This window comes from Geospiza fortis, unplaced genomic scaffold, assembly GCF_000277835.1.
Source record: "Geospiza fortis unplaced genomic scaffold, GeoFor_1.0 scaffold396, whole genome shotgun sequence".
Classification (NCBI taxonomy): domain Eukaryota; kingdom Metazoa; phylum Chordata; class Aves; order Passeriformes; family Thraupidae; genus Geospiza; species Geospiza fortis.
Genome location: NW_005054345.1, coordinates 1,164,368 through 1,187,798, shown reverse-complemented (window position 1 = coordinate 1,187,798; position 23,431 = coordinate 1,164,368). Strand labels below are relative to the sequence as shown.

Genomic DNA, 23,431 nt, shown 5'->3' with positions numbered 1-23,431 from the left:
TGGGCGGGCGGGGCTGCGCCGGCGGCGGTCGCGGTCCGTCTTTTGTCTCCGTAGGACTCGGGGCGCCGGGCTGGAGCCCAGCGAGCCCCGTCCCGGGAACGCCGAGGGCGGGCGGGCTCGGGGAGCGTTCGCGGAGGGGCTGAAAGGCGATAGCGCCGGGTTAAGGTGTCCGTACCCGGTGCCAGCCCCGCGGGCACGCCCGGCATCGGGGGGTTCTCCGGGGCAGTGAGAGCATGGGCAGCTGACCCTGCGAAGGACCGACGAATTCCTTGTTTTAACAGAAGCCTGTCTCCGCAGATACTGCTTGCAGTATGGTTTTACCTTGGTTTTGGTGGGCCCCGTGGTGTGGGGACACTGTTGTCACGTAGTGCTCATACAGGTGCCTTAGAGTGAAGAGCTGTGCAGGTGATGGCCCTAAAAACTTGGAGACTCTGGCACTGTTTCGTGCTCCTGTCATCTCACCTCACCTCACCTCAATCCTTGTTGCTCGCATTTTTTCCTGGCGGTGATGGAATCACTTCACACAGGTTATTCTATACCGTTAGGATCGTGTCTTATTCCCTAGAGCTGCAATAGCTAACGAACGGCACTTTTTGGTACTTTTTAATTTCATTTAGCAGTGAGATTAGAAATTCCCATTCCTGCCTGACATAAGGCTGAGGTGTGCCTATTGGTTCACCCTCCTGGCTTGGGATGCTTCAGTCTGATAGCCAGTTGTGACATTTACAGAAAGCAAAGCGGGTAAATGAGCTCAATGAATTGCTTAAGCACATGGAAGTAAACTTAAAAATCTGGCAGCAAGGCTACACAAGTTTGCAATTACTTACATAGCTCACTTTTGAGATTATCAAGCATTTCAAGGAAAGATGGGGTAGTTCAGTGAAAAGGTGAGCAAATACATGGAGAAAACAAATGTGTCTTTAGGAGTCTAAAGATATAGAGTTATGAAGTATGGTACTTTCTGTGAAAGCTTGCTTTATATTAAAATGGCTAAGTTAGCATTGTCTGAGTCTCTTAATAGTCTTCAAGTAAATGAAAAAGCTTTAAACATCTGCTTACTGAAGGGAAATAAGTTTTCACGGAGCTGCTCTGTCTCTTGATTTGGGGAGAGGAGTGGGGTGTCAGCTCTGGTGTGTTCTACAGCAAGACATTATTGCTTACAGGCTGTGTAATCCTTTCATTGTAGAATTTCTTTACTTTTTTGGTCACGTGGATGGGGGACTAAATACAAATGTGATAATGTTGACAGAAGCAGAAAAATTGCCAGTATCCTTAAAACCATTGTGGCTGCAGCTTACAACAGTGGTTAAACTGAGGGAGATATTTCTGTGTGCTGACCATTTGTGCGGGGATTTCTTTTTTTGGCTTGTTTGTTTTTTCTTCTTGTGTTGCATAAGAATCATCTTAGGAAGTCAAGCAAGCCTGAAGATAATTCTTTTCAATGTAGGCTCTAACATGTGGGATTTTTGGGTTATAAAAGGTCCTCACAAGTGTTGAAGTGTCCAGAATCTGTTGAGGAGCATGAGGAAGTGAAAATGAGGGCACGGGGGTGGGGAGTGCGGTGGTGGCTGCACTGAGATCGGTTACGGACAGCAGCAGTGAAGTTGTGCACATCACTACGATCTGCTCCAGGTCACATGGAGAAAGCAGGAGGCACATGAACCTGCACTCAAACTCACTACTGGGTCCGATTTTCTGTTCCCCTTCCTGTGCTTGGTTTGACACTGCTTTAGCATGGCTGGGACGTTGGGTATTTCCAGCTGAGATGAGGATATTTTCAGATGGCTTTGCAGCTGCAGTGTCTGAGAGGGCTGTATGTCCTTTGTTTGAATATCAAAGCTGTAATTTCAGTAATTTGAAACTTTTCTGTGCTAATTGTATTCTTTTCACTGATTAGTAAAAATACTTCAGGACTGTGTAGCTGTAGTGAAATTTATTACAGCAAGTATGCTTGAACAAGGGTTGCAAACTGAAGGTGATTATCTCCTCCTCCTCTCTCCCTGTAATAGTAAATATCTGAAGTATTTTTTAATCTCCCCAGTTTGAACCCATTCTGGAACATCTTGTTGCCACTTGCGTTTGCTGAAGGCATGCATGACTGTGAATTTAATGTGGAACTTCTAAGGGAACTTCTACCACGGGAGTGTTTTGTTGTGGTTGCCTTTAGTTTGGAAACAAGCAAACAACAGCAATGAGAAGGAACTGACCGATCTCACAGATTGTCATCTGTTGTTGGAGAAGTCAAATTAAGCTATAACCAGTATAAGGGGTTGTATGTTTTGACCTTCCAAGGATGGTTGCTCAATTTCATATGGGGAATTTAGGAGAGGAAGAACAAAGAACTAAAGATGTGGAAAATGGGGCAGAGGTATTTCTTGAAAGGTGGGTTAATATGGACATTCAGTACCTTCTAGTTGCTCTTGAAAATAGAACTTGTGGTTTATTCTGAAAAACTGGCTGTGATTGAAGGGGAAGCTCGCAGCTCAGGGAAGCACTGTAAAGTACTCAGGAGGAAAAGGAAGGTAACTTTGTGTTTGTCTGCCTGATGAAATGCTTTTTGTGAGAAATGTGGTAATTGTCTTGAAACAGTTACGAGCTGCTTTGGTAAACGAGACAAAATCATGTAATATCAATTTGTATCCTAATTGGCTACAAGTCTCATTTTAGACTTGAGCATTGTGTTGCAGGGTTGAGAATGCTGTGTTGTTGAAGGAAAACATGGAGTATTACACTGAGGCTGAGCTGGATGGATTCCTGTCTCCTGCACACATTGCCAGGATTAAGGTCTTGTTACTGGAATACACAGGATCCACATACTTGCAGTATGAATGATGCCGTCATAGTAATGAACATATTATGTATAATCTAGAGCCAGAGATTTTGAGGTCTCTTGCAAACTTTTGGTGTTTGTTTTTGTTTTTTTAAGAAATCAGCAAAATTGTTAAATAAAGATCAGAGTTCGTAATTTTTAGTGGAATGAGGAACCTGTTGTTCCTCTTTCTGTCCTGCAGATGAAGAAAGCAGACTATGCATGTGCATATTTTAACCTGCACATAGAGGGGACTGACTGCTCCTAAAGCAGATAGAACCTAATTTTTTTGGTTGGTATTGCATCCACCATGTTAGAGAGAAGCTGCCTTTTAAAAGGCAGCACAGCTACTCTTTCATTTTGCACAGGCTTTGTTACTGATTAGAAGATGGTGGAGATTTTCTGTAGCAATTTGAAAATTAAATGGAACCATTTCTAATTATGCAGTGACAGACATCTCTGCAGAGAGAAGACAGCAGTTCTTGTGCCTGCTTCAGCTGTTCAATGGGAAAGAAAGTGCTCCATTTTAAAGTACTTGGTAATAATTGTGTAGAAATTTATAGTAAATATTTTCTTTACATTTGTTATTGCTGTAGGAGATATTCCTGGTTATACAATTGAAAGTAGTAGAAAGCTTCACCCTGAAACACTTCAGCTAAGACAATAAAGCAATAGAGGAAAAAGAGAGAAGTTGATTATTGTTTTGAAATGGCATTGTAAAGAAATCAGCTTGCCTTGAGCTTACCTGCTTTTTGGCTGGCTAACTACAGGAAGAACATTTCAGGCCAGATTGTGTCTTTTGGAAACTCTTAAAATGAGTCCTAGAGCTTTGTGTTGTGATAGAATTGGTATTTTGGATTTTCATCAGGATAGAATAGCTTGTTTCTCCCCTGTTACCTCATTGGGGTTGGAAGGGGAAATTACTTTTGTTTTTCTCAATGGACAGCTTTTGTTTGTTTGTTTTTAAGCCCTTTTGGAAGGAAGGTCGTGGCTGGATGGGGTGGGCAGACTGGTAATAGTATCTTATTACACCTAAATGGGAATTTGCCAGGGGCATGAAAACATGGGGATTGACTGACAACAGAAGATGAAAAAGATGGGTGTCCCTGAAGGTGTTTGTTATTTCCTAGGTTATCATTCTAAAGTTCATAGGTTTGTATCAAAGGTTGTAATTACTACAACACACATTACCCTTATGAAGTGATCAACTTTGAAATGGAGCCATAATAATGTCTTTCTATTTTTATACACTGGAATCTGACCTTTCGTCCCTGCCTCATTTTGCATTTAAAACAAGCTGAATTTACTCTGCACATGGTTGTTACAAATCCCATAAAAAGAATTTTGCCAGGTAAATTCTAAGGTAGCATTTGGAAAGGTGTTGAACTGTAGTTTTTTGTTATCCCAGAAGAATATCCTAGATTATATTTGCATTTGTTTGTTTATTGTGGGGTAAACATTGAAGAAAGAACAAGTTTATTACTAGTAAAATAGTCTGAGAAACTTTTTTACTACTGTTTTTCCATTCACAGGAAATTCCAGTTACTGCAGTCATACTGATATTAAAATGGATATTGGAAGCACTAATGAAGTAAAGAATTATTGGCTCACACTCTTAAGTACTGTATGAAAAGATTATTTGCACTTAGTGTTTCCATTGCAGGACTTGAACATGATGTTTCCTGCCCAGGAGTGACAGTGATCAGTTTGGCTGTAATAAGGAGACATTTGGCTGAACAAAGGGTGACATTGGGCAAGAGGGATGATGCACAGGAATCCAGCTGATGCGCTGGCCAGCTCTGTTCTGCTTCTCTGCTCACAGCTTTAGTTTTATCTTGTGCCTAGACTTTTACTTTCTCATGAAGTAACATTTAGTAAGTCAAATACTTGAGTATTTGGGAGAACTGCCCCTGTAGGTTGCTGTGCAAAGTGTATCTGAATGGGTAAATAAAGCATGTGAGGTTTAGGTAAGAAAATAAAGTGTGCTGTGGAGTGCTGGAAAATGATTGAAAGGTGTTTGTTGTATTGGTGTTGTGGCAGTCTGAGGGCTGGCAAAACCTGAAAATATTGTGTCAGGCTATTTTAAGGGATGTGTAACTGCATGTTTAGTTGATGGCTGAAATAGTAAAAGTCTTTGGGTACCAGAGCAAAGTCAGAGCAAGGTTAAGCTATAAAAATGGAGGTATTGCAGTGAATACCAATGATGGTTTCCCAGCATATGTAATTTTTCATGTCTGGCTCTGGGAGAAGTTTTTCCCACCCACCTCCTAGTAATCAAATAAAACTTTACCAGCTGTGTGTCCCAGTTGTTGTCCTCTCCCACCAAACACCAAGAAACCCAAAACAAACAACAACAACAAAACCCACCAAAAAATGCAAAATACAAAAGCCAAAAACCAACTAGAAAATCAGAAGCTGAGTGTCTGGGGCACTATACTTGCTGAACAAGCTCTGAATGGAAGCGCTCCTGTTATTTCTAGCTGTACTCTATAATTTGTATTTAGGATGTTCTGGTGATGCTGCACACTTTTTGTAATTGCACAAGATCAAGCTAAATGAATTTCTACCCAACATCTTCTCTTAGTAATATTTTCTGATAATCAGCACCTGTGAACATGGAGTGCTCAAGCAAAAGAACAGCTGTAGGAAAATGGATGTGGTGTTATTTGACTGTCAACCATTTATACAACCTGTAGTAAAGGTTTTTTCAAAGATGTGATTGACAACATTTTTTTTTGCATTTCTAAGAATAATTTAAAAATAAAGAAAGAGCCTTTTCCAAAGAAGCTGTTTTATCCTTGTCCACTTAACTTTAGGTGAGCCCTAATGTCTGGTAGAGGGCAGTGGAATGAAGGCAGAAGTTATCCCCAACAAGGGTTCAAGTTACAAAACCCAAAGTTAGAATATTATTCTATTTTAATGTGGTACTGTTGCTGTGGGTTTGGTTTTGAATCCAGGGATTAATTTGGGTAACTGAAAATTTTACAGACTGGTAGCATATTACATAAATTCTAAAGAATTATGCAGAGGACAGTGAAATAAAATAATATTGCTTTGTACTCTAATATTAGAGAGCACTTCCTAGCCTGAGTCGTTTCAGGTTTCTGCTTTTGCCCCCAGGCAATGTTGCCTAAGAGTTCCTGTTTCACACAGCCTCACCTGGTGACCTGGCTGAGGGAAATCTGATCTGGGGTGGTGTCAATGACTGCAAAACAAGAAAAGTCTTGGAAAAGTTACAGCACGAGGAGCTGTCCTAGTTCCTCGTCATTGTACAGAATAAATCCTTAATGCTTCTTTGAAGACCAGTGGAGTGTGTTTTATATCTTTATGTGTCCAGGGAGAGGGAAATTGAAATATGGATCTCCAGGGCTCATTTTTCCTCTGTGTCTCTTTTACAGCTATCGAGTGCAAATCCTGTGTATGAGAAATTCTATCGACAGGTATGTATATTCTGAAAGAACAGACCTCATCTGGATTTTAAAGAATTGATATTCTTTTGCTATAGACTCAGCCTGATCAACAGTGTGTAAACAATAAAAGTTCAAGAAAAATAATAGTGCTTTAAAATGTATTTTTATAGTAGCTAACATGTAGGTCTGAGCTCTGTCAGTATAAATTTAATATTTGTAAGATGACCCTTATTTTCTAGGGAACTGTCAGGTGTGTATGACGTCCATCACTTGACTGTTCTAACAGACTGTGAGGTCTTGAGGTGGAGTAAATTCTTTAAAAATGCTGTATTGATGTTCTTGGTTACTTTTTACAAGTGAAGATGAATTTCTTGCATTTGTAGCTCAGTTAGCACAATGTAAAACTTGATTCTCTCTCAGAATATCCCCGGAGTTAATCACAGGATGTTGTAAGGAGTGAAATTTGGATAGAAGGCCACTGAATGCAAAAAGAATGCCTGTATTCTTGCAGCTTCACTCGACTGATGCAAATCTTTTGACTACTTGATGCAAAAATAAAAACTACATATTAATAAAATATAAGAATATAAATTTTATTTATCCCTTGTCTTCTGTATTCTGACACCAAGATGTCTTGATTCCTATAAATACAACTTTTTTTAAAAAATAGCTGTTTCACCTATTCTGTAATAACAGTATTTTCTGTCATGTACATAATGTACTTTATTGTACAAATGTATTGAAAAAATTTTCAAGGAAGTTAAACTACTTGGTATAAAACAATTTCAAGTAATTTTGTTTTGTAATACACCTGTTGAGTAATTGAAGAAAAAAACCAACCACGTTTTTTTTTCCTTTGTGCAACTAGTAATGCTCCTCTAAGACAGGTTATGGTGTATATGACCTCCTTATTTAGGAGCTTCTTCTGTGTGTCAACATCAGAATGTAAACTTATGTGCTGGGGGAGGGACAAGGCCATGATTTCTATCCATGCCCTATTTTCAGATTGTGCTTAGAAGATTAGTCCCATTATCAAGTGCAAAAAACAGCAGCTCAGGTGTATCAGCCAGTGATGCCTGAAGTCTGGGCTTGCCATTGTACTTCAGTAAGGGATTTTCTCCACTGCATGACAGTAGCAGATTTGAAATTGCTAAACAAGAAGAGAGAGTTTACCTTGATCAAAGTTCAGATGGCTCCTGGTGGCTGAAGGAGATAGTATCACCCTCAGAAAGTTTTTCTTCAGATGGACAAATCCACTGTGTGTTTGTCTCTAGGCATTGGATTAAAAACCTTAGGAGGGTCCCTTATTTTAAGATATCATTATAAGGGCACAAGAAAAGGCTGGGAACTGATTGTTCTGCACATTGTGCTTGCCAGCTCAGTCCTGACTCTGACTGTCAGGTACCACCTTTGCCTTGTTCTGTCTCTTCCTCCTGACTGCATTTGCTCAGCCACTGAAGTGTAGAGCAAAAACTCGGATAAAGGAGCTGAATTGAAGCACAAATGTGATACTGGTTGCTAAGTCAGTGTCTTCCATTTGTTGGAATACATAGCCTAGTGAAACTAGAGCACTATTTGTTGTCTAGTGGTTTCACTAGTGTACAGGAACAAGGATTCCTTAAACATGATGTTACTGTTAGTGAAGCGCTGCCAGTGGATTTGTTTCCCAGAGGATTATTTTTCTGACTTGCTCAGATGAACTCTTTGCTGGAAGGATTTTTCCTAAAGAGGAGCTTTCAAACGTGTCTGAAGAATTTCAGTTCCACTCGGGAACTTTTCCCTTCCATTCCTCAGATAAGGAGATGTCAGATTTCAAAACAGAAATTCAGGGAGACATTTCCCACTTTGTCTTATGGTGCTGGTGGAGTGTGCTTTTATATGAATAAATTCATCACCTGGAACAACTCTGATGCTGAGCACACTTCCAGTTCTATCACAAACTTAAAGGAATTCATCTGGCAAAAGGCGTGTTGTGAAATGGGTGTAAATCCTGCCCTTTGTACTTAGAATGAGATTGGAACCTCAACCTTTCAGTAGGCACTCTTTTCTTTCAAATAAATATTTTTCTGTTTAACCTTTTATAGACTGACTCAAAGCAGGGTGAGGTTAAAGGATAAACTTAAATACCTGTCATAAAGCACTAGGAAATTACTTAATCACATGATGCAGTGCAGCAGGGAAGCAGTGCTGAATTCTTGATGAGTCCTGAGCTGGAGCACTTCTCACTGTAACCTTGTGCTCTAATCACATCAGATGTATGTTTGTAACTTTTGGTAATTCCTGGTGCTCCAAAACACAGGCTGTAACAAGGGGGTTGTTGGCTGATGCAGCTGTGGAAACTGCTCCTTACACATCAGGGCAAAAGCTCTGCCAAGCTGGTGTATAAGTGATAAATATCAGCAATCATCCCAGGGCAATAATCAAACATAAGTAACCCCACCCTAGCACTCAAGACTCAATAATTTGTAAAGAAATTGAAATCAGCCCTTTAAAAAATTAGTTACTAAGGTTTTGATAATTAATTGTACAAAAATAAACTAGATCAGTATTGGGTTAAGTAAGAATCCTGCTTAAATCCCTTAAAGTCACCTTCTTCTGGCTTGGACTTGGGGAACTGAAAAGTAAACACAGCTGATGCTGTGGTGTTCTCTGACTTGCTTGAAGGAGGAGTGCTAGGCTGGAGGTTTTCTGAGTGGATGCCAAGATTGTTGTGTTACATGCAAGGTCAACTCCACTATTTAAAAGGAGGTTTGATGCTCTGTCTTGGCAGCTTTGTGCCTATAGATGAACAGCTCTCCCATAACTCAGCCTAACTGCTGGATTGTAGTGTTTGCAACCTTATTGCTCTGACCAGGGCATCCTCAGTTACAGGAAAAGCTCTCTCCTAATTAAAATCATACTGGTTATGTTAAAAACAATAGTTGTTTTCACTCTCATATTAAATTACGATTTGGGGATTTCAGAGTGTTTTGTTCCCTTTCAGAGGTATCTACAGACAACTGCTGCAGCATTCCTTCCAAATGATAAATTCCCCTGAGTCTTTCAGGAGCCAGCTCTAATCCCATCTTGGGAAGCTGTTAGCTTTGAGCACCTTGTGTGTGCTGCAGCTGTGAGCTTGGGCAGCTGGTCTTGTGTTCCAAACACAATATTGAATATGGCCTTTGTTTAAACACAGAGCTGTGAGACTGGAAATGGTGCAGTTGTCATCATCATCACCCTACCTGTGGGCTGTAGTAAGGCTGACAGTCTGAATTGACTGAAGATAACCTTTAGTCCTATTTTCCATACTGTGCCCTTTTTAAGAATCCTTTTCTTTAGGCTCTCAAGGTCTCTCAGCTTTTCCTCTATTTCCCTTGCCCTTACCATCACCATGTAGGTGATGTAAGTTTTCCTTTTTCTTTCCCCACTTGAAAAGGTTTGGTTTAGATACTGTTTCCACTTAAGAACTTGAATAACTCTCTGTTTTAATGATCTCTCTATTGATCCAGGGAGAAATGCATTCTGATTGGTATGCTGCCAATATCACCAACTTCTTCACTGTGTAAATAAATTTCACTTTAGGGAGTATTTCCCTCTGCTGTGGTGGTAAAGGTATCTTCAAAGCAGAGCTTTCTTTTTCAGACCCTAACAGTAATGAATGCAGAGCTGGACAATGAAATGTAATCAAACCTTGGAATTCTCTGTTCTTAAAAATCACATGTTTTGATGGCATTGAGAAGAAAAGCCTGTGATTAGGAGGGACTAATTAGATAGGTTCAGAAGATAGTCCTCAGAATGACTGTTAACTTGAGCATTCTTCTGTAGCTTTTTGAGAGCCTGTGTAAAGAGATGGCATCAATTCAAAAGCCAGTTTGTCATGTGAGGATTTTTTTCTCCCCCAGGTTGATTCTGCTAATGCTGGAAGAGTATTAGCTTCTGATGCAGCTGTTTTCTTGAAAAAGTCTGGATTGACAGATTTGGTACTTGGAAAGGTATTTAATGGCAGTTCTTTATTTAATTATTCTGTCTCCTTGCTTCAGATAGTATCCTGTTTAAATTAAAATACTTAGTAGTACTACAGGATACATGATCTTCCCTAATGTGTTTTCAGTTGTTCTATCCAATAATTCCAATAGTTTCTATCCAGTCATGGAAATTATTGCAATATTTACATTTGTCACCACAATTAAGTGCTATCATGAAAGTTAAGATGTAAACATTCCTTCAAGAGTCCATTATAAATAGAGAGAGGACTTGCCAGCTTCCTCTGAAGTGCTGTGAACTGTTTATTATTTTTATGTTTCAGATTTGGGACCTAGCTGATACTGATGGCAAAGGTATCCTGAACAAACAGGTATGATTATTTATGTGGTGCATGACTCTAACCATTACCCAGCCTTGAAACAAGATGAAAGTTGAAATTTTTGGTTCAGGAAAGCAGTTTTTCTCTAATTTTGACTGGCTAAGTAATTCCCATTTGAGTGGAAGCTACAATAAATTAAACAGCCTTCAGCTGCCTCATCAGATTTTCTCCAGGGCTGATGTGTAGCTGTGCAGTTTGCTGAGAAGTAATTTAAGGTTTAATGTACTGCATTTACAAAGAAGGTGACTTTTGCCACATAATCTTGTAGGACATAATGCAGAAATTAAAATTCTTGTAAAATCTTCAAAATTCATATTACTTTAATTTTGGTGGACTTGCCATTGGTAGATTCTGTTTGGAGTTGTCCTTCCCAAGCTGTGACAATGAGCAGTGTGGGGACAAAATTTTCATCACAGTGGTGCTACCACAAGTTCTAATGTGTGTTGCTGTTTGATTTGAAATATAAATAACAGTCTGTGGAGAGGGAACTGCTTCTTCCCATGGTAGGAAGAGGAGGAGGTTGTAATGTCTACAAAACAATTTTGGGGTTTTTTGGGCTTCTTTTGGTTTATTTTTCTGTTTTTTTCTGCTCCATCAACCATCTGTGGGATCAGCTCAGTTCCTCCAAGATAAACAGCTGCAATTACACTTCAAATTTTCAGTGTTCTGTTATAAAAGAACTGAGTGCTCAGAACTGACTACACTGGCTAGGAAGTTACTAAATTATTGGAAAATTAATTGCAAACTTTTTCTTACAGAAGGAATGCAGCTTTGCTGGCTGCTGCTTTCTGTCACTTTCTGTCCCCCTTTGAAGCCATGTGCAACTTATCGTCTATATAGTGATACTAGAAAAGCTCTTAAGTCTTCTGAAATTTTACTATCTTTTAAAATTATATTTTAATATATATTTTAATATATAATATATATTTTTCTCTTTTTTTCATATTATAAACCCTTCAAAGTTTCTTTTCTTTTCCCTGTAGGAATTTTTTGTGGCTCTGCGACTTGTAGCCTGTGCACAGAATGGATTGGATGTTTCCCTGAGTAGTCTTAACTTGCCTGTTCCTCCACCAAGATTTGTAAGATTTCATTTTTAATTGAACATATTATTAAGAACTGCTTTTAAGTGAAAAATTAGGAAGGTTTGGTGTAAATACCAAAGACTTCAGAAGGTGATGTTGTAGGGCAGTGGGGCCCTACACCAGGGAAAAAAATCAAGCAGCATGGAATAAGCTGCTACATGTTCTAGTGGGGATTTGAATATAAAATTGTGTATAATTTGGAGATATGTGGTATTTGTTCTGTTAGTGTTGTCCTTAATAGAATAAACATTTTAAATTTTCTGCTCTAAATTTTGGTATGAATGACTAAAATGTAGTTCTGGCTTTGAGAAGCAGCTTCTCAAATAAGGGGGTGGTTTTGCAAAGTCAGAATCACATCTCTTTTAATGTGTCTGCTGATTTTTTGCCTTGTTTTTCTTTAGACTGATACTGGTAGTCCTTTGCTACTCAGTGGAACAGCATCAAGTGATCTACCATGGGCTGTAAAGGTAAACTAAATATTAGCTGTTACCTAGAACTGTTATCTGGTTTGCAGGAAAACCTGTCTTTCTTAGAAAAATCTAATGCTGCATTTCTAAAGTATGATAGTTACCATTCCTGTCAAATTTGTAATTGGGCTAATAGACCTAATTTAATAAGAACACTTGACTCTTGGGAAATCTCCTCATGTTTAGAAATTTAAAATAAAGAAAAAAAAAAGGTTGTTACATGAAGTCATGAAAATAATTGAAGAAGAAATCTCACAGGGTTTTGATGAGTCTTTGACTTAAAAATAGCATCTTTTTGATGTTTTCCTATAAGCATCAGGAACTGCAATGTGTCTTTATCAAAAAAAGTAGTTCACACTTTTGAAAGAACTTCTGCCTCTTATGCTATGAATGTGACTGTTTGCATAAGTAATATTTTTCTTCTGCCCCTGCAGCTGGAAGACAAGGTCAAGTATGATTCTATTTTTGACAGCCTAAATCCAGTGAATGGCCTGTTGTCAGGGGATAAGGTGAAACCTGTGCTCCTCAACTCAAAACTGCCAGTGGATATCTTAGGACGAGTAAGAATATCTTTCTTCTTAATTGTCAGTCCACAACTAATACCTGTGCTGCACTCAGCAATAACTGTTTTTCAAATTGAAGATTTGTAGTAATGAGCCTTTTATATTAGATTTTATGGAGTGTGACTTTTGAACAGAAAAATAAAATTTCTTTTGCTATTTGGATAGATCACCTCCAGCTGCAGTTTATCAGTTATGTGTACTCTTTAACACTTGGGTCAGGCTGGGTGACTGTCTCCAACTTAAGAATCTCTCTGTTTTTCTGTGGTTTATGTGGATTTACATTGTTCACTGGAAACTAATGCTGTTAATAGAACTGGAGCTATGGTGGAGGGAGGCTGTTCTCATGTTTGTTTTTAATGAGGTTTTAAGTAGGAAACTGCTGCAGTTTAGTCAAAGATCCCTATATTCTGCTTTTTATTGGTAGGTGTGGGAATTGAGTGATATTGACCGTGATGGAATGTTGGATCGAGATGAATTTGCAGTTGTAAGTATCTTCTGCCTCTTGGGGTTTTGAAAGCCTGGTGGCAGGGTTTAAAATAGATGCACTGTATATTAATTTCTGACTGTGTGGTTCATGTATTATCTTTACTCAGAGTCCTTAATCAAGTTTTAGTGCTGTGTAATGTTTCTGTCTGTTGAATGTGTCTCAGTACACAGCAGTAACTTTCTTTGTGGGTTAGATGAGCCATTAAAAACTTACACCTGAGATCTGTTGTCCCATGAGACACTTGAGTGCACTGAGTTTTACCTTAACCTTCAGTATTTATAGAACTTGAATGCCTCAAGGTATCCTTGAGGAAAGTTTGTAGTAAGTTAGAATTTTAACACTGTTAAAGCCAGGACTGATGAAATAATGTAAGAAGTGTTAAATTAGAGATGGCCACAAGAAAAGAATTAAATGCTAAGTGGAGCAATTTGTGAGAAAATGGTGATAAATTAAAGTGTTTGAAGTCTTCTCTCAAATAAAATTCCACAAGTACTGGCACAAGCTTGGAAGATTATTTTAATGTTCTAAAAGATACTGAACTTCACTTGCTCAGCACTGATCCTCAAAAGAAAGTGATAGTGAAAACACAATTTAGAAGGCAATGAGCTGCATCGATTGAGAGGCTTGTGAAGGGGAAACATAATGAAAAAATACTACAAAGTTATTTTTTAATGAATTCTCCCTATATATGTGTATATATTTCTAATATATTTACATCCACACACCATTTTTTTTCTTGTTCAGGCCATGTTTTTGGTATACTGTGCTTTGGAGAATGAACCAGTGCCAATGTCCTTGCCTGCAGCTTTGGTGCCACCATCCAAGAGAAAACCTCTCAGTGTTCCAGGAGCAATGCCATTAATACCATCTTCTACCAAAGAATCTCATCAGTCCTTGCCACCTGTGGGCATTTTAGCTGCCAAAACACCATTAACACAGGTACAGTTCTGAAGTATTAGAAGGTTTCTGCTCTTAGCTCTGTGCTTCAGAGACTGCCTCTATGAAGAGACATGATACAGGTTTTTAGTTTGCTTCTTGCCCTGTTTGTTGGTTTTAGGAGGCTGATGGGAAGACCAGATGGGGAGGTGTAAAATTTACCCTGTTTTACTTTTCCTAGATGTCTTCAGATATAAATCATTGGATAAAAAAATACTGTTTAGTACAGATTTTGAAGATATTTTTAGAACAAATTATTTCAAGCTCAAAAAAAAAAAAAATAGTGGTCCAGGGACACATCTGCGGAGCACAAGTTTTCTGGATGAGGACTGATTGGAATGTGGACACATTCTTAAAACAGATTGTGGCAGTCTTGTATGTGTGTGCATGGGTGCAATTTGGAGAATTAAAATGGAATAGATAAATGCAAGCAATGGAAAAAGAAAACGAAAGGTGGAGATTTGATTTTTGTTCTAAATGTGATTATTAGGCAACTTGATGCCTCTTACTGTCCCCAGATATCTTATTTACTCCTCATCATTTTAGAGTCCAGAAGTTGGGAAATGTCTTTCCAAGTAGCTTATATATAACTTGTTATATTCAAAACAAGAAAAAAGCATTGATAAGGGTATTTAAGGTAAGAATTATGGTACTTAATGCATCAGATGCAGCTTGGACATTTGGGTACCCTTATTTGAGTAATCAGTAAGAAACTGGCATCTAAATTTTGGAGGTGCCAAGGTTTTAACCTGGAAATTATCTTGCTGTATGTATTACAAAGCAATTCTGGGCGAGTTTGTATACAGCACCATTTGGGAGTCATCTGTTAATTGTCTGTGTGCACTGAAATTAATTAGCATCCATACATGCACTTGAAGCTGTTCTCACTCAAAAAGACCCAGATATCTTTATATTAGCTGAATGTTGTGAAAAATTGCTCAAGTAACAGAAGTGGCTCTAATTTCCATCTTTACCTTGTTCAGATGTAAGTTTTTCAGTTTAGAATGTGTCCAGCTATTAACAACCTGGGCTTGAGCAGCTCTCCAGTCCCTCCAGCTAAAGCTTCCCAGCTGTGTAAAGGAGAATAAAATTGATAGAGTCAAACAGTCAGCAGGACTGTGACTGAGCACAGGGATGAGGGAGGAGATCCAGCCTCCAAGGAATGCCTTGGTTCCATAGGCAAAGGGACAGAGCAGCACCAAGCAGCCTGGCTGCTTTCCTGAGGGAAAAGCTTCTACTTTTGCAGTTGCTTGAGGATCTCTGCATGTCTGTTTAGGAGGATAAAACTGGTTCGTGAGCTAGGCACCTGTATCACTTTTTTAAAATCTATGCTGTAGTCCTTGAATTATGTAAGTCTGAACTGGAAACAGAACTTGCCTGTATCTTAGTGTTGTGGTTTTGGTTTTTTCCCTTCCATCCTCACCCCCCTTCAGTGGGTTGTGTCGCCTGCAGACAAAATTAAGTACGATGAGATCTTTGTGAAAACTGACAAGGACATGGATGGATTTGTGTCAGGTGTGGAAGCCAGAGAACTATTCCTGAAAACAGGACTGCCTTCTGCTCTCCTTGCACATATCTGGTAGGTTTTTTCCTGTGACAGCTGTGTAGATGATGGCATAGTTCTCACTTCTTGCTATGCTGGCATTTCTGAAAGTGACATTTCTGTAAATAATAGCATGGCCTTTGTATAACCAGTGATAACTTACTTGCTTCTGTTCTGGGACAGAAATGGGTGGAAATCAGGTTTATGCCTGAACACAGATTGTTACAAATGCTGCACTTCAGCTATCCCTGTGTATTTAAGACATCATATCATCACAGGTATCTGATCACTGATCCTACTCATGTACTGGGAAAGGGAATTGTTTCTATAAAATTTTTAGCATACGAGATTTATGTCCCATCTCATTCTACAACATGTCTTTCCTTACAGCTTTTATTTGGCATTATTCATTACAGAAATGCATTTATATGGCATTATTCATTACAGAAATGCCTTCATTGCAGTCAATGATTTTTAATTCTTTCTGTGCCATGAGTTGTTGCTGGGCACACTGATAGGAGCAACTTTTTTTTTTCCCCAAGTTATGGTTAACACAACTGCTAATTTAGGAAAATCAGGAAAATGTAAATAAACTTGTGTTGGTTCTGAAGGTGTTGCTAGTGACCTACAGCCCTGGTTGTGCTTTTCACCAGAGCACAGCTGTGGGCCCCAACATGCAAAGTGAAAGTGGCTATGTGTGTTTGAGTGATGTTTCCTATGCCTCTAGTTTTGGTCTAGGAGAGGAGGTACACCCTAGAAATTCTCACATTTGTAAATGACAGCAACTACACTAAATAGGGCTGTACTTGGAGAAATGAAGATTTTTTTAATTTCGTGTGCATCTCTGTGCAGGGCTCTCTGTGACACCAAGGACTGCGGGAAGCTTTCAAAGGAACAGTTTGCTTTGGCTTTCCATTTAATTAATCAGAAGTTAACAAAGGGCATTGATCCTCCTCAGGCTCTGACTCCAGAGATGATTCCACCTTCAGACAGGGGTGTCAGTTTACAGAAGGTAAGGATGGGTTTGGCATTTTTGGTGTACATCTCCAACAAATAATGTTAATTTCAAAGGCTACGCAAGAAGCAACCTCGAATGCTGCATACCTTAAATTTATCACAGTATCAGGAAGTAAACAAATCTTAGGTGCAAAGAATTGACAAAAAACTTCCATCCATATTTCAAAATGAAGCTGCCATTTATTACACCTGCCAACCAAGCAGAGAGATCTTATGTTGGGAAAGCATTATTTTCGCTTCTGAAAGAATAATCCTTCTGCTCCCATTTTAAAGAAATTTGAGTTTCCATCTGAAGTGACATGCACAAGTTCACTGCTTTTCTCCTAATGTGTTCAGTTACCTTTTTGACATCAAATCTTTTTTAATAGGTTTGGAAACAATGTGAACTAAAAGTTTAGAGTAATTTAAAGTTTTAAAAGTAAATGGTCCCCCATTTTATACCTCACAAATAATTTAGATATCTCCATAGTGTGTTGGTTGCCATCTATCTTAATTCAGCAGTTAGCTATACCTCAGCAGTTCAATTTGTAGCTATCAGAATGGTAGAGGTCATCACAAACTCTTACGTGTTTTACACATCATGAAGTCTGATGTGAGTTATCTTTTCTTGGTTGTGCAATACATTGACCTAATTCTACAACTTTCTTAAACAGAATGAAAAATTCATACCTGGAAAAATGAAACTCAAAATTTGGCACTACTTTTTGAGTTTCTGTAACTGGTACCTAATTTGTTTTTGCATTCTGTTTTTAAAAAGTAATTGCTTTATTTGCAACTCTACTAATCTTTTTTGTATGTTTGCTTTCCTTTCTATGTCTCTTTTCTAGTTTGGACTGTTTTTTCCATTCTGCACCACTCTGCTTTTCATCCTTATTATTCTGTCAGTTTGTTAACTCTGCTTTCTCAAGGTTAGAGAAACTTTGCTTTTCTAATATTTACTGTCTGTTGGTTTAATAATGAGCATCCTTCTAAGACTCTCACACAGTCATGAATGAGCTCAGCACTTCTCTCAGGTGTCAAGTTCTGCTCAAGTTCTGCTGATTTCCGATGTCGTTCATCCAGAGTAACCCTGGGGTTCTCCTTGAGCCCAGACCTCTGGGGCTGCTGCTGTGGGCTGCTTAAACTGAAAAGAGAAAATTCTGTGTTTTCCTGGTGAAATTGCAGGGGAAGTGGTGACAGAGTAGTAGCCCAATGTGGCATTTGGCATTTGTCATTAGGATTACTTCCCATGGCTTTACTGAAGATAGCACAGAAAATTGAGTGATTAGAAAGCATTAGATGTTGGTTGCTGCTGTTCTGTGGATGTAAATTGATTTTGTAAAACTCTCAAAGACATCAGTGGGATTTTTATTTCATTACTAACTTAAGTGATGAGTGAGAATATTGTGTAAGAAGGTAAGTTAGCTTTCAATTAGCTCTGTAAATCCTGAACAAGAGGATTTTTACTAAATTGAGCTGAACCTTCAGCTCATTTTGAGCTTTTCAAAAGAGGTGTTGTCTTGTTGATATGAAAGAACTTTTTTGTCCAAGATAATTGTTCAAGATTTGAACTCAAAGGCTTGAGTCAGTAGGCAGAGATAGGCTTTTTTCTGGTTTTCTTGATGTGGTGTACATGGTAAAAAAAACCCCAAAACACCTTGTTAGGCTTCATCTTCTGAGTTGACCCATACAAAGGTGGTAGCAGAAATATCAGTAAGTAAAATGGTATTTCATTGTGGTTTAAAACCTGTTGCTGTGTTTCCTGACCCAGAACTGTTTGTAGTCACCACTTGCATGACAAGCCATAAAAATAAAAGTTTTTTTGTAAGGTCCTCTCAAAGAATTTTGATGGGAATTTCCTTTTACTACAACTTTTAAAAACTGGAGGTGCTGTTTCTCATGCATGTTGCAATGTAGTAATGGCAGGCCATGGTTCTAACTTGTCCTTGTTAACATGTGTATTGAAGCTAAAAAATGTTGGCTTTTATGTTCCTGCCCCCCACCAGTTCTCCTGAACAATTCAAAATAAGATTGAACTACATTTTCCTCAAGTTTGATGCTGGCATTAGTGTGCAGAATTTCTTTAACTGGTGAAAGAAGAAGGCCTGGAAAAAATTTTTCTTGCAGCTAATATTTCCATGTGTTCCTTCTATCCTTGTCATAGGAGAAGTAAAAACCCCCACTGGAATGCCATGATCAACTCTGCAAAACTCCTGTTAATTCCTGTAGAGCAGGATTGAACATCATAGCCAGTTTGCCCATTTGAGAAGCTGTACACTAACCAGTTTAAGAACAGCTGTATAGTTGGTTCTTTGGTTGGTTTTTTTGTGTTTTTTTTTAATTCCCAGTTCATACCCTTTGTGCTAGTAAAATATACATGAATAGTCTGTAGCTCTGCTGAATAATACTCTCAGCCAGTGTGCTCACAGTGTTCATAGCTCTTGGTTTTTTTCCTCCCCAGAGTATCAGTTTGAGCAAGCACATAGTTAATAATATCTTGCTTTATCTGTAGAGAAACTTAAGCATTTAAAAACTTTTGTGTTATTCTGGGGGGTATCACTAGCCTTTTAAAATTATATGTATGCACTTGTCCTCAGAGTGTTGTGTTTGTCCTGGATGACTTTATTCAAGACTTGAAGGAGTGGATGTATTTATAGGAGGTAGCTACAATGGCTGTTGCTTTCTAAGCGTGTTCATGTTGTGACAAGGCACAGAAGAATAATTACAGCATTTGTAATTTCTGTCTTCAGCATTTGTTCTCTATCCATTTATGTGTGCTTTTTTTTGAAACAAATAATTTGTATTAGTCATTGTCTTACAAAGACATTAAGCAAATGGGAACTCATGGGTGTAAGTTACCCTGTGACTTTGTATTATCAAAGTTTCATTGAGTACTCTGGAGGTTCCTGTTAAACAAGCTCAGTATCCCTTAAATCCTTGCAAGTCAGTGTCTACTCTGCAACATGAGGATCACCAAGGTGAAGAAATATAAAAGTAGTAAGCAAACCTCTCTCAAATGAATGCTAGGAAACCACCTAAATATTAGCTGTAACATAAGACTTATTTTAGAACAAGATTCTATGGTTTTTTTTGTATGATTAGGTAGTCCTGTGCTTTTGTGGAAGATGTCTTCAAGGAGACAAACTCTCTTTGAATTGAGCTGTCTCCATGCTTTGGCTGTGTGTTGTGTTCTGCTCATACAGCATCTGTACTCTTTTGGGGTTTCTAAGATTGAAGGTTTGAAATACAATGCTACCAGCAGTTGTTACAAGAGGACAGCTCATGCTGCCACAAAAAGAAAAATGAATGTAGTAGTTGAATAGCATAAGCTCCAGACTAACAGTGTTTATTTTTTATCTTTCAGAGTACTCAAGGACCGAATTCTGTAGCAGATTTTTCTGCAATTAAAGAACTTGATACATTAAATAATGAAATTGTGGACCTGCAGAGGTATGTAAGGGAGGAATAGCTAGAATTGCCTTGGATTCAGTTGAGCTATTTACTGTTTTTTAAAGAACAATTCGGTGCAGAAGAGAAAAGCAGGTGGTAGTACTCTGCTGAGTAAAGGGTCAGCATGTCTGTGGTGCTGTGTGACATTGCTGCTCTCTGTTCACTCACATGAGTGCACTTAGTGACAGCAGGACTGGGAAGGGTCTGTCCCTTGTGCCCTCAGGTTGTGTTTCAGAGAGCTGTGGGTCTCAGCAACCTGACCTGGGAATATTCTCCATGTTCATCTTTATTGGCAGATGTGAGTGGAGCAAATCTTTAGGATGCTGGAACCATATATAAATGGTGTTAGTTACCTTTTTTTTGTAGAGGGCATTCCAAGGACTTGGTTTTGGTGGCAGTAAGGAAGTGAGATGGAAAAGATCAGTAAGTATGCAGGATAGGGAGTGGGAAGATGACTGTGCATGGACCTCTGCTAGGGTTTTGGCGGGGCTAAAGATGGGGATGCTGCTTTTGTGTAATAAAATAAACTGCTGGACTGAGAAAAATTGTTTTGATGTCTGCAGACTCTTGGATTCCATTAATTATTTTTAAGGTAATTAAGATGACTTCAAGTGACTAAGAAAATCAAATGCGTATGTTTTCTATAGTCTTGGTAATGCTCTTGAGGCAGCAAGTGTTTTTCTTCAGTGTTTTTCTTGTTACTGTCATAAATCCACTGAAAATTCTATTAAGAACAGTAAATTTTCCTATTTTTTAAGTGCGGGTGCTTTGTCATGATGAAATCTGCCTCTCTAATTCATGTCACTTGTGGGAATGATTTAACTTGGCAGTGTGTCAGAGCACAATCTGTTTCCTAAATGCATAAATATTTTTTCATTTCACTTGCTTATTCTCTCTTATTACTCCCACTGCCTCCTTGCTTCTCTCTGCTCTGCCTCCACTGTTCTTCAGGATATATTAATTCCATTTTTGGACACTCACATTTATTAACCTGAAATAGGATTTGCAACTGTGTATATTTACTGTTGGTATCTTAGAAGGAAATAAATTGTTGGCTGGCATGAATTTTTAGAAGAAGTTGGTTTTCAGTAGGTGGGCTTGCAGCCTCACATGCAAGTCAGGCTGTTTGAGTCTGGTTTTCTTTTCTTACTGTGAGGTATGAAGGAATCTGAAAAAGACACTGCTTCCATTTCTTGATGGGCAAATATACATTGACAATTATTTTAAATTTAATGATACTAGATTGTTGAAGATAGGGTAGAGGCAACTCTTAGTGTGTGTTTTTAGAAAGGGGAAATTTACTTTGATATGATTTAGAGGTTCAGAACAGAATGGGATTAACAATGTGCTAAATGTAGGAAACTTTCAATCTTTGATGAATCCACATGTTCATTACAACTGGTGAAGTACACTTTCAGACTTGATAGTTGTCATATAAAAATGTAATTTAAACGGAAGTTATTTTTGTTCATTATTAAGCAAGATAGATTGTTCAGCTGTTGGACTCAATATATAAGAAATCTGGTCTCTGATTCCATTGAAAAGTGTCCAAAAGCTGCATTTTTGAGACACAGTAATAGAATTTGAATATATTTTTGAAGTGCACTTCAAAAAAAACAAACAACCACAAAAAAAAAAAAAAGGCAGGAGAGGAAATGGCCAAAAGAATGACCATGTGTGTAGAACAGCTTTTGGAGAGACTGAGCAAAGAATATCGAGGTGATGTCTTTGTGGCTCAGCAGTTTGTGTGGGAAAGAGGTCTGGTGGCCAATAGCTTTGTTAATCTTAATTTGATAAATACAGTGTCAGGAGGGTGGAGGTTGAGGATCAGATGAAGAATAAAATGCAGAACACTTATTAGGGAGTACAATACCCCTCTGGTGGGGGAATGATTTGCCTTGGGACATTGTGGACCCTGCATCATTTTGAGCCTGTTAGTACTGCTGTCTCTAAATTCTGTTTCAGTTGCACTATATTTTTAGAAAGCTATTTGAAGTTTTTCTTGATCAACATTGTGGGAGGCTGGACTATTCTTTTTCAAGCCATAAAACCTTTTTCTTCCCCAACAAACCCAGGTTTGCTTTCTTGCTTTCAAAGTTAGTGATGGCCCACAAATTCACGGAATTTCTTCAAGCTTTACTGACGCTCCATTCCTCTCTAAGCAGAGGGTTGGTTGAGCTTAACTTGAGATATCATCCTTCACATATGCTGGATAGCAGCTTTAAATTTTCTTGTAGTATAAATCAGATTAAAAGGACCATAAAGCTGGTGAGTTGGTCTCAGTAGCAATGAAAGAGCAAAACATCCTCCAGAAAAACAGGACAATCTCTCCCTGCCATACACTTGCATGAAACTTTTGTTTCAAATTTCAGACATCTACATCACCTTAGCTAAGAACTTTAATGTAGGATAGATCATTTCTTCTCAGCCTCTGGTTTGGAAGAAACTGAGCTGTTGCAGCAGAAGAGGTTGTAAGTAACAAATGTTAGAAGAAGCAAGGCAAACCGTTGGCATTTTTTCCAGCATTGCCAAACTGAAGTATTACTACATTAGGAATTCCCACAACTACAGATGTATGTGAAAATAAGAAATATTGGGCAACTATGAGTGTAGATAATGCTACCAGCTCTGTGAGTAGTCATCATCTTGTTATGGGAAAGAACTATGATTTTTTTGTTTTTGTATCTAAGGTGATTCAGCCTGGCCAGGGTTGAATGTTTGGCTTGAACACCTCTGCTGACACAGGGACTTTGCAGTTCTCAGCTATGACAGATATTTGCAATGTGCTGGCTCCTATTTATAAATTACTCCATTCACAAATTAGCATTAAATTTAGGGTTTTGGTAAATCATGAAGCATCTGTATGGGAGAAACCATCTATTAGTCATTGCTTTTAGTTTATTTGATATGAGGTTCTCCCAACCTGACTGCTATTAAAATGCATAGGGAAATTGTATTGCTTTCAAAAATTGGCTTGAGTTGGTTACAAGTGTCCTTTGTTGGCAAGACCACAGTTCTTTTGGAGTTGCTTTTTGGATGTAGTAAGGGACTTTATGATCCAGGAAATCTGTCATATCCAACAAATCAATTTTGATATTTGTTTTTGGTTCTTTCAGTTGCTGAACATTCCTAAAGGGGCATAGCAGATACTTTCTAAAAGAAATGAAGGTATTCAGAAGAATTAATGAATTAAGTAGTTCTGTGTTGTCTTTTCTTTGAAACAAAGAGGCATTTCTGGGGGGAGGATGGGATGTGTTATGTGTAGACTATATGCACTCAGATTGTTTTCCTTTGCCTGAGACTGCTGCCTAAGCTTTTCTTGTTCTGCCTGACAATACTTCTTTCA

General features: G+C 38.5%; 1 protein-coding gene across 3 annotated transcripts in view; it reads left to right on the top strand.

The window, feature by feature from the left end:
- Window positions 1-23,431, top strand: part of EPS15 (epidermal growth factor receptor pathway substrate 15) — a 47,410-nt gene that overhangs the window by 880 nt on the left and 23,099 nt on the right. For all 3 annotated transcript variants that reach the window (XM_031058575.1, XM_031058573.1, XM_031058574.1), the window contains exons 2-12: window positions 6,208-6,249; window positions 10,101-10,190; window positions 10,505-10,552; window positions 11,545-11,640; window positions 12,045-12,110; window positions 12,545-12,670; window positions 13,098-13,157; window positions 13,905-14,099; window positions 15,530-15,675; window positions 16,492-16,651; window positions 20,000-20,085. In XM_031058575.1, the coding sequence (XP_030914435.1) occupies window positions 6,208-6,249; window positions 10,101-10,190; window positions 10,505-10,552; window positions 11,545-11,640; window positions 12,045-12,110; window positions 12,545-12,670; window positions 13,098-13,157; window positions 13,905-14,099; window positions 15,530-15,675; window positions 16,492-16,651; window positions 20,000-20,085 (1,115 nt within the window). The remainder of the gene's footprint in view (window positions 1-6,207; window positions 6,250-10,100; window positions 10,191-10,504; window positions 10,553-11,544; window positions 11,641-12,044; window positions 12,111-12,544; window positions 12,671-13,097; window positions 13,158-13,904; window positions 14,100-15,529; window positions 15,676-16,491; window positions 16,652-19,999; window positions 20,086-23,431) is intronic.